This window comes from Nanorana parkeri, unplaced genomic scaffold (assembly GCF_000935625.1).
Source record: "Nanorana parkeri isolate BGI_ZX_2015 unplaced genomic scaffold, ASM93562v1 scaffold551, whole genome shotgun sequence".
Taxonomy (NCBI): domain Eukaryota; kingdom Metazoa; phylum Chordata; class Amphibia; order Anura; family Dicroglossidae; genus Nanorana; species Nanorana parkeri.
In genome coordinates, this window is record NW_017306819.1 from 970,835 (window position 1) to 981,828 (window position 10,994).

Genomic DNA, 10,994 nt, shown 5'->3' on the forward strand with positions numbered 1-10,994 from the left:
GATATATATACAGAACTCTGATATATATACAGAACTCTGATATATATACAGAACTCTGATATATATACAGAACTCTGATATATATACAGAACTCTGATATATATACAGAACTCTGATATATATACAGAACTCTGATATATATACAGAACTCTGATATAACTCTCTATCAATCTCAATAAATCTGCAATTACTAACTAGAACTATCTCTCTCTCTCTCTATCTCTGTATATCTCTCTGTATATCTATCTCTGTATCTCTCATCAGTCTCCTTCAACACACTACACAGGGCCGCGGTGTCAGCAGCCTTATATAGTGTGCTGCAGGGACTTAGCTGTGAGACATGATTGGGCAGAGTCATCGTGACTCTGCCCAATCATGGCTCTATATTTGTACTGAGCCCTGATTGGCACAGTCTTGCACCTGACCTGCGGTCAGGTGCAGGACTGTAGCCAATTGCTGTTTCGGACGGCGCAGTGCATTGTGGGGTGTGCCGCGGTCGAACAGACCGCGGACATCCCATAATGTTCGGTGTTCGCCGAACACTCGAACATGCAATGTTCGAGTCGAACCTATGTTCGACTCGAACGTTCAGCCCATCCTTACTTGTTAGGCATCAAGAATGGAGCCAGTGTAGGCTGGCATCAATCATGCTACCTTCATGTCAATGAACTGATTGGAAATGCAGTTCTGATCAGGCTGGCAACCAAGTAACAATGATCGCTACCATACTAATAAACCAATTTCCCTTCTAGATGGTACTTGCCTTAACAAGGCAATATAGATCTGTGAAATTCCATGAATCTAGCTCATGACTTATTACTGTCACTTTTCTCTGTATAGACATGGTAATGTGAGCAGCAAGGCCATTAAGCCAACATGGCTTCCATTCAGCACCACAGTATCCTCAGAAGAGAGGCTGTCCTTTTCTTTGCGCTTGATGGCTGGTGAGTTGAATGAGGAAGATGGAAGGGGGAATGGGAGTCATTTGGGATTTACTAATTTTTGTTATGCCTGCAGAGGACTGGAGTGGCCCTAGAAGTTCTTCAGTCTTTCAGTTGGGAGATATTCTCTACATAGAGGCCTCTGTGGACACTCGGAACCATATTGGCCTGATCCTGTTTATTGACCGGTGTGTGGCCACCATATCGCCTGATGCCAGCTCTTCTCCTAATTATGACATCATTACAGACCATGGGTATGTTCTAATATCAAGGGAAAGGGTCATGGCTCTAATAAAACCTGGGGGCTCTTAATGACCCCACTTGCTAACTGACAATCTTCTACAGGTGTCTGGTAGATGGAATGCAAGAGGACTCCTCTGCAGCCTTCGTGATTCCAAGGGTCAAACCAGACAACCTACGGTTCACAGTAGATGTCTTCCGATTCCTAGGAAATGATGCGTCTCTGGTGAGGATTTGATTTGGTTGTAACAGATGGGATGCCTTGTAAGAACTGATAACATATTAAAATCTTTCCCTTCAGATCTACATAACCTGTTACCTGAGAGCTGCTGCAGCCACACAGATCCCAGATTCCATGAACAAGGCCTGTTTCTATAGCAAAGCCACAAATGGGTAAGACTGTATTAAAATGGTGGTATTGTGCCCATTTGGTTACTGTAATTTACTGCATTAAGACTAACTGTGTAATGGAGTAACCTTCTGCACAAGAACTGTCTGAAACCTTGACTTTGGGAACCAATAACATGATTTTTCCTAAAGCTAATGGTGTAAGCCGCTGGAAATATTGATAAGTGTAATGGTGCACAGGTTGCCTCTGCTGTCTCCCAGGGTCTTTTTCCTATACCATGTACACTGGTTACATGGCTGTCTAGGAAGAAACCTGCTACCCAGTCACACCTGAGGGCCTCTGGCACCAGCATATTCAGTATTAAGGGTATGGTGCCTTGCATCTGCTCCATGGTCCCAAACGGGAAACCTTTGGTGTTGGCTACATATTCCCACCAGGGTGATCAGAGCTCCCCTGTAAAACAATAAGCTGGGCTGACACCTGGTATCCTGTCACCAGGTAGAACATTAAAGCCAAATTGGTTTTGTTCTTCCTGCACATAAAACACCATTCAGTCCACACTGGAATGCTTGAATACCTGTCTTAATAGAAGGGATGTAGCCTCAGATGTGCTTCTTGGCACATGTCACTGTACCTCTAGTGCACTATTTCATCTAGGAATGAGCTAAATTCTTTCACTTTGACAAAGTAAAATGTCAAGCCATTTTACAGCTGTGTGGCTTTTAGCAAAAATTTAATGTACGTTCTTAGTCTAGGCTGTGATACTGACAATTGCATGTCTTCCCTAGCTGGTCTGCAGTTGAGGGCCCCAGCGATATCTGCCAGTGTTGTCGCACAACGGGCACCTGCAGCAACCCTAATCTGATGACCGGAGGAAGGACCATATTTGGAAGACCGAGAGCATTTGGCAAGAGGGAAGCCTTGGATGGTGAGTTTTTATAAGCTACAGCTGCCATTTTGAAAGTAATAGCTGTAGGTGATGTCTAGATACGAAGACTCCACAGATGAACAGATCTGAGGGACAAGGGTAGCAATATGAGGGCAAAGCTAACAACCTAATGGCTGCCTTGTGCTCCCAGTGGAAAGTATCTTGCCACATAATCGGACTAGGAATGGAGATCTCAAAATGCTTGTGTACTAAAAACCTGAAAGTGGGTTGTAACCTCCCCCTTCCTTATTCTGTTCAACTCTTGGTTGATGTGACTAGGTCTAATGGGTTTTAACTTTCTACACACTGAAGTAAATGTTGACTTGACTAATCTCTTAATTGCATGGAAGTGTACAGAAATCTGTGACTCTTGACCTGCAATGTTTTTCTCCTACAGAACCCCACATAGAAGGTGGACAAAGTGTGACCTCTCTGGGACCTCTGCTTGTGATCGGGCTCAAACAAAGCGACGTTGCACTTCAAATGAAAAAGGAAGAGTCTTACCTTGTGGAGCTCTGGGTGTTGGTGGCCATCGGATGTCTCAGTCTTCTTGTCGTCATTGTATGTGCAGTATCAATTGGGAAGTCTCTGAAAAAACCACACAATGTGCGGTCTGTGGAAAAATAAAAAACATTCTCATTTATCCTGACCTTGTTATTTATAGATGCCATAACTTGCTGTTTTCCTGTAACATTGGGGTTTACTAAGGATCTGTACACATGCAGGTGGGTCTTGGGTTTACTGAGGGATCTGTACATAAGTGTGTGTCAGAAGTTTCTCTAAAATATTTATTGAAAAGGAAACCTTACGCTCCTCAATGGGGACAGAACTTGAAGCTATTGCTATATCTTGTAGAACACCTAGTGTAATATGCTATATTTCATGATTAATTGGTAATCCAAAAAGAATGGGTCGTCGTGATTGCCCGCGAAGCTGGCGCCGTGCCATCAGAAGCACTGATATCTGTATCGGCGATTACCAACAGCAAAATATTGTTACTCGATATCGAAAAAACTGTATCTGTTGCATGGTGAATTTTTATTGCATAAGTCAAGGAGATAGGGTTAGGGCACAGGACACCCTGGATGTTGTCTCTAATAATAATTAAAAAAAAAAAGTACTTGCAGCTTTCACACATAGGAGACCTGTAAGACGATCCATCATTCTGTGCCTTCAGTTCCTGACTGTAGAATACTTGGGAATAAAGCTACCAGTTCATTTAAAGAATGGATCACCATGCTTCAGCAGAGGGCCGTTTCCCTGGCTCCTTATGCATGCTGAAGTTGCTCCAAGTTGTCTTCTTCCTCAAGCTTCACTAACTGAGCCTAAGTCCCAGGCAGTGGCATAACAAGTGGGGGGGGGGCACTTTTGGCTAAATGACAAAGTGCCATTTCCCTGCTGTTTTTGTCGGCGCAGCCGTGATTTCTTTCCTCCCCGCTGGGCGCTGCTTTTTGTCCCAGCAGGGAGGAGAGAAAGTGACAGCCAGCCGAGCGCTGCAGGAGGAGATGCCCGTGATCGGCTGGTGTCTCTCCTCTGACACTGCTCAGCTGCCTATCGCAGAGCGGTGTGGGGGGCGAAGACAGCCCACGCTGTCACAGGAGGCTGGGCTCTCCTCCCTACACCTCTCGCTCAGCCTACTGTGACAGCGTGTCGGAGAGGAGAGCAAGGTACATATACTTAGTGATCAGTGATTGTAGATAATTGAGGACATGGTATGGTTACTGTATCCTCAATTATGAATGAATGGGAAGTGATCTATAGCCCCTCCTTTTCATTCATAATTGTGGTTATAGTAAACATACTATGTTATTAATGAACGGGAACACTCCTAAAGAATTCCTGTTGACAACAGGGGATACAGAAAAAAAGATTGAGGACTCTGTGTTCTCAATCTCTTTTTCTATTTTAAAAGGGAAATATCAGGGGTCTGTTTAGACCCCTAATATTTCCCTGAAGCTCCTTAACCAGTTGACATCCGCGGTGTTAAGCCCCCTTCCCATCCAGGCCATTTTTCAGTATTCAGCGCTGCGGTACTTTGACTATTTATTCCGTCATGTAACGCCGTACTGAAATGAATTTTATACCCTTTTTTGGGGACAGATAGAGCTTTCTTTTGGTGGTATTTAATCACAACTGGGGTTTTTATTTTTTTACTATATTATGGAAAAATTACCGAAATTTAAAAAAAAGTTTCCCCTATATTAAATGATAAAACATTTGTTACCTAATTTTTTGGTAAAATATAAAAGCCGGGGTCACGTCGGGTAAAAAAGACACCAAACATCAAGCCTTAAAATTGCGTGCGCAAAACGTCAAACGATTAATACCCAAAATTGGCCATAGGCGACGCTTTAAAAGCTGTTACCGCTCATCAGTTTAGTGTTATCAGTGATTGATGGCCCTAAAATGATTGCTCTCACTGTGGCGATATGTAACATGTATAGCGCAATTGTAATTTTTGCGCGCTGGGGCACCGGATGCGTATTTACGTTTATAGGCGTGTAAACGTGGGTTGGGGGAGTTAAACATTTTGGGGGTTTTTTCCTCTTTATGTGACTTACTTTATTTTACTTTTATATGTTAATTTTATTTTTTTTGCGAACGAGCACATATAGGCGATCGGCGGGCAATGGAGCCGCTAATCGCCTATATGTGAAACACCCGGTAACGGGTGTGTGCAATAGTTCGGCCAGCACTGTACACAGGAAAGCTGCGGGAACCTTGGCAGCATTCCTATGAACCCCGGCACCTGTTTACAGTGCTGGTTTCATTTTTAAAAGGGATTCGTGTCCTCTCTAGCTAATGGTATTGTGCCTTGCTGTATAATGTAGCTCCTGGGATTTCTAGTCCTCGATAGCTGGTGCCATCCTGCATTGCTTAAATCCTGAAGATCCCCAGAAGGGCACTTGGATGAATGTTCATAACTAAGAAATGGAAGGAGGGTGAAAAATGTAGTTCTGCCCCGGGCGACTGTAGCTCTGGTTACGCCACTGGTGGGGGGTACAGTTCCAGTGGATTTTTATATAATGGGGGGGGGGGGGGAAAGTTTCTTCCCAGGGGCCCAGTTACGCCACTGGTCCCAGGCCTCAGTCTGAGCAAATTACAATCCTCCCTAGGCAGCCGGCCTAGGAAGATCGGACAATCCACAGCAGCCCAGGAGGAGACTGACTTTCCAAGGTCACTCTTGAACATTTAGACCCTCTCCCAGCATGTACCACTGGCCACATTACTGGCCCAGCAGCCTCCAAATTGACCAGATCTCAATCCACTGGAGCATCTGTGGGATGTGCTGGAAAACTAAATCGATCCATGGAGTTCTCACCTCATCACTTACAGGACATAAAGAATCTGGTACTGATGGCTTGGTGCCAGATACCACAGCATACCTTCAGAGGGTGAGGAGTCCATGCCTCGATGGGTCAGGAAAAGGGGGACCTACTCATGATTGTTGATTAGTGATGTATGATCGGTGTAAATATATATATAAATAGATTTATTTTATTTTTAGGTACAAATAATGTATACTTGTCTTATTTATATAGTCCTGGTACCCTTCCACATCACCTAAACTACAACTAAGAACTCCTGTGTGACAATCGTAACAAGTGCCAAATCCAGTACTATGCGATGCATAAGCCTCATAAAGGAAACAAATTTCCTTTACCTTCACTGACTGTGCCAAATCCTCCATTTGTGTCTCACACGCTACCCTGTCCCAGACACTGCAGCTCACTTTCCACCATCCCTGTATTGTTTCTGACTAAGCACATGCTGTGCCCATTATAGAGGGTTTCCACCATCTCTGAGCTGAGTTCCTAGGTCTGTACACCTTCTGTGCCCATTTTAAGAAGTTCCCACCATCCATGAGCTGCATTCTTGGGTCTGTACACCTGCTGTGCCCATTATGAGAGTTACCCACCATCCCTGAGCTGAGTTCCCGGGTCTGTACAATGGGTGTGCTCATTATGAGAGGTGCCCACCTTCACTGTGCTGAGTTCCTGGGTCTGTACACTGGCTATGCTCATTATGAGAGGTTCCCACCATCACTGAGCTGAGGTCCTGGGTCTATAGACCTGCTATGCCCATTATGAGAGGTACCCACCACCCCTGAGCTGAGTTCCTGGGTCTGTACACCTGCTGTGCCCATTATGAGAGGTTCTCACCTCCCTGCTGAATTATTTATTTATTTTTTATATTACCCAGAATTTAACAGGAGGAGCTGAGAACACACAAAGGTGGATGTGGACACCCAAAACTTCACCTTAGGCTGGACTGACTTTAAGTAATAATAAATAAGACATTACAGCAAAGCAAGATCTAAGTGGCTCCCAGTGATATAGCTCATTCAGAGAGCACAGCATGTATGTTACTGGATCAGTGTGCGTCCTGGGGTCCATGGAAATGAATGGTAATGCAAAGGACTCATTCACATGTTGCATGTGTTGATACTAAGGATGTGTGATAGTTTAAGCAAGTTTACAGTTTGTCTGAGTTCCCCCAACATTAGTTGGCACTCATTATTTGGCATGATGACGCCCATTGCATGTTCTGAATTTATTTTCGATGGGCCCTAAATACGCATCAATGGACCAGAAGACACATGGCAATTTTTTTGCAACATAGGTGTTTCCTGTTGAGTTCATTTATGGACATCATTGGGTGTGCACCCCATAACGCATACAACACATTGTTGCAAAAGGCTCTGAAACAGGCGCAAAACAGTATAAATGAGCCCGAAGACTAGTGGGAGTGTCTCCAAACTACCATCCGTGGGCCCCATGTGGCATGCTGCAAGATATTTGATCTGACCATTTTATGGTCAGATGGAAAAAGTGCAACAGATTCCTCCATCAACGCTAAACTGTGTGTATGGAGGAATCTCCCACTGGGCCAGGCTTCAGTATCTTGCTAAACAGCCCCACTGGTCCTGTAAATACTGGAACAATCTGCAGGTATTGTTCAGATATTTTGAGAGCCAGCGGGGCCGACTAGCAAGATACTGCTAGTCGGCCCCTCCATCAACGCTAAACTGTGTGGATGGAGATTCCTCCATCCACACAGTTTAGCGTTGATGGAGGAATCTGTGGCACTTTTTCCATCTGACCATAGAAAATCTGCAGATAGTTTTTTGGTGTATAATGCAACAAACAACAAAACGCAAATGTCTCCTGTGTAGCTCTAGTCCAGGGGTCTTCAAACTTTTCAGTACAAGTGCCATAGTATACATTTTTAAACTAGTCATGGGGATAAAAGTATCAGTTTTATTAATGAATTAATAAAAATTACAAGAATGCGCAATCCTCCCTTACATCTAGGAATGCCCAGCAGAGCACCCCTGCATACACTGCCAGCCAGCAAGGGGTCACGGTGGGCCAGATAATATCTTGTAGCATGCCACATGTGGCCCATGGGTCGTGCAATGTTGCATAGGCTTGGGGGGGACTCAGACGAACACGGAAATTAAACCAAAAAGTGTAACAGATTCCTCCATCTACCCTAAACTGTGTGAATGGAGGAATCTCCCAGTTGGCCAAGCTTCAGTATCTTGCTAATCTGTTGCACTTTTTACATCTGACCATAGAAAATCGTCTAATCTATAGGTGTATGTCTAGCTTAACCCCCTAATACTGAATGAGCCAGCAATCTGGGTGTGGTAATGATCTACCCCAGGTGAGGATATTAGTGGCTGCTGGGAGGGGTATAAATGGTAACTCTCTCTAACTCACTCATTATGCTGTTCCTCTTACAGACAGGATGGGCTTAAGGGTTAGGAGCTGCGGTAGTTGCTGCTTGCACTGGTTTATGGGCAAGGGTTTGGCTGTGCTGGAGATGGCGTCCTAGCTAGACATAGTCGCCAGTCAGATTGGTGGAGGAACTACCAGCAGGCTGTGCCTGCCCAGGTTCCTTCTAGATGGGGTTCCAGAGAGCTTTATCGAGGTAGTAATGAGCCTGTGCTTGGGTTTGGGGCTTCCAGGGCTGGGTGGGGTTCATCTGCTGGACGTCCAGGTGGGATGCTCCGACAGCAGCCACAGACTGCAAGTTCCCCTGTCAGCATCCTGTGTGGAGAGGACACCATGGAGGTCAGTGTCCAGAGGGATTTGTATGGGAATGGAAAGCTAGTAAAACCTTATGATCTGAGCCTGGGAGCCCAACAATGCAAGCCAAGCACCGAAAGTACTGACGACATGGTTATCTTCCAGACTGGCCTCCAGGACTGTGGCAACACTGTGCAGGTAACTTTGCACTTCATATGCTTTCTTTAAAGTTCTGTATTGTATGTGTTCCAGTAACTTCAGTGATAACTATAGCAACAACTAGATTTTAACTTGTTTTTATTCTCCTATATAGATTAGAGCAACAAAGTATCTTTGCTGCCTGTTTTTGTGGGTGATTAAACTGAAATCTGCTCCGTATGGGTTATTTCACTTTGTAGGGTTTATAGACTATATGTCATGTTCACTGAGATTAGCCCAGACCTGATGCTCAATGATTGCCCACTGCCTTGTTCCTGAATTATGCCCTGGTTCTCTGAAATAAACATATATATCTATATCAGGGGGCTACAAATGGGGAATATGTTTATACTTCTCTGACCATGAGGCAACAGGTCTAAAACCACAATACAATTGCTTTGAAGCATGGCACACAGGCCTAAGCTTTTAAGAGCCTTGCAAACTGTAAGCTTCAAGCAACTTTCTTAAAGCACTCCCCTAGCTCCAGTTCCACAGATCTTAATAGGAGTGCTGACTCCCTTTTAAGCAAGCAGGTATATTGTATTCCCTTGCTGCGTGCTTGTTTTGGTCATCAATTTCTGGAGTTGATGACCCTGCCAGGCAACTAGGCTTCTTAATGGACCTAGGGCCAGATCAACAACTGCAATTCCCCACCCCAAAGGCCGCACGGCTCTCCTGAGACCCTGGAGACGTCAGACTGCAAACCTGGAGCAACATAGTATGTAGCGTCATATTATTCTGCAATGCTTTACAATGTAGTGCTGAGATTTGTAGTTCTCTATAGCTGGTGCATTCTGCATTGCTCTGTACCCAGTACAAGGTAAATCTCAACCATTAATTTATAATGTGACCGCTTCACCTGATCTAAAGGGGCTAGTATTTTCAAATGTGTTAAACCATGCAGGTTCTGGGTTACTGACTCTGGTTCTGTCTTCTGCTCAGGTCACTGCAGTCCCTCGGCATTCACTATCATGGTGTCTGTCCCACGCACAGGCTTTCTATATCAGGTGGTGATCCTCTTGTTGGTTATGTATTTAGATGAAGAACTGAGATCTTGTAATGTAGATCTAGGCAGCCAGCTGTGGCTAATAATGGCTCCTGTTACAGGAATGCTCCAAACTGCAGAACAAAATTGCTGTTGTATTGAGCAGCCCTGATCCATGGCATCAGTCCTAACTGGCAGTGGTGTTTACCTGCACTCTGATCTTTGGGCACCATAGCTCTTGGAGAGCAAAGATTAGCAATCCAGGTTGGCTGGGTCAAGAAAGCAGAAGGTCTTTTTAACATGGCAACCACCAGAGTGTTGGATGAAGAGGGTCCTGTGAGCACTGCTAAAGTAGTTAACAGTGTGGGGAGCAGGACAGGTAGCATTTCAGGGAAATATTTTTTGCTAGATTTTAGTTTGGTGCCTAAATTGGGAATCGTGGCTTTTAGACGTGTGGGGTTTTATCATCTTCAACCATTGGTGCTGTCTTAATGAGACCCTGTTGCTTGACTCTTCAGCATAAGATCTATGTGCACTTAACCTCTTTGGCATGTTTACCTGTAGGAGCTTCTCTTGCTTAGACATCCAATAGCCCTTAATGCTGCCATCTTGGATATGTCAGCTGCCCCTGCTGACTTGCAGCTATCACTTAAAATACAATCCTATAGTATTCCTTTGCTCTTTCCCCAGCAGCCACATAAAATAATGTTATGTAAGGAGCAGAGGCTCTCTATTCGGCACTGGGCAGCAGTTCTGTGTGATGAGGGGGCGGGGATAACACCGCTCCCACTCATTGGTTGCTGCGCCGGCAGGATCATACTTCACGCTGCGCCCTGAACAAGGTGAGGGGAGCAGCGTGAAGCATGTAGGGCCCAGGACAGGATGAAGAGGTCCCTGGACTGACATTAGCAGTTAGCGGGATAATAAATATCCTTGCAGTCAGCGATTACCAGGGCCCCTTCCTCCTGTCCTGGGCCCCCTCAAGTGACGGAACTCCAGGGCCCGGCCGCGATCTCTGCGACCCTGGTAATTCTGCCACTGGTAGGGAGGGATGGAGTAACTGGACACTCCAGGAGAGGGCTGTGATGTGTAATGATGGCGGGTATCTGTGCTCGGAAACTGGAAGTCTTTGGAAATGGGTTCACATTGGCTGTGTCGCATGTCTGTCATGTGTAGAGCTGCCAAATCAATGTAACATTCTACTTTTCTGTGCACAGATGTCTCAAGATTGGGTGGTCTACACCAGGGCTCCCCAACCTTTTTATCGCCGTGGACCGGTCAACGTTTAATAATTTTACCGTGGCCTGCTGAGGGGGGG

At 45.1% G+C, this 10,994-nt stretch overlaps 2 protein-coding genes across 2 annotated transcripts in view; both read left to right on the plus strand.

Moving 5' to 3' along the window:
• The window catches only part of LOC108791439 (zona pellucida sperm-binding protein 3-like), an 8,704-nt gene extending 5,619 nt beyond the window's left edge, over nucleotides 1–3,085 (plus strand). The window contains exons 3-8 of the mRNA XM_018561928.1: nucleotides 841–944; nucleotides 1,018–1,195; nucleotides 1,287–1,407; nucleotides 1,483–1,574; nucleotides 2,319–2,458; nucleotides 2,856–3,085. Of these exons, the coding sequence (XP_018417430.1) occupies nucleotides 841–944; nucleotides 1,018–1,195; nucleotides 1,287–1,407; nucleotides 1,483–1,574; nucleotides 2,319–2,458; nucleotides 2,856–3,085 (865 nt within the window). The remainder of the gene's footprint in view (nucleotides 1–840; nucleotides 945–1,017; nucleotides 1,196–1,286; nucleotides 1,408–1,482; nucleotides 1,575–2,318; nucleotides 2,459–2,855) is intronic.
• Nucleotides 3,086–8,469: 5,384 nt separating this feature from the next.
• The window catches only part of LOC108791440 (zona pellucida sperm-binding protein 3-like), a 15,261-nt gene continuing 12,736 nt past the window's right edge, over nucleotides 8,470–10,994 (plus strand). The window contains exon 1 of the mRNA XM_018561929.1: nucleotides 8,470–8,706. Within this exon, the coding sequence (XP_018417431.1) occupies nucleotides 8,470–8,706 (237 nt within the window). The remainder of the gene's footprint in view (nucleotides 8,707–10,994) is intronic.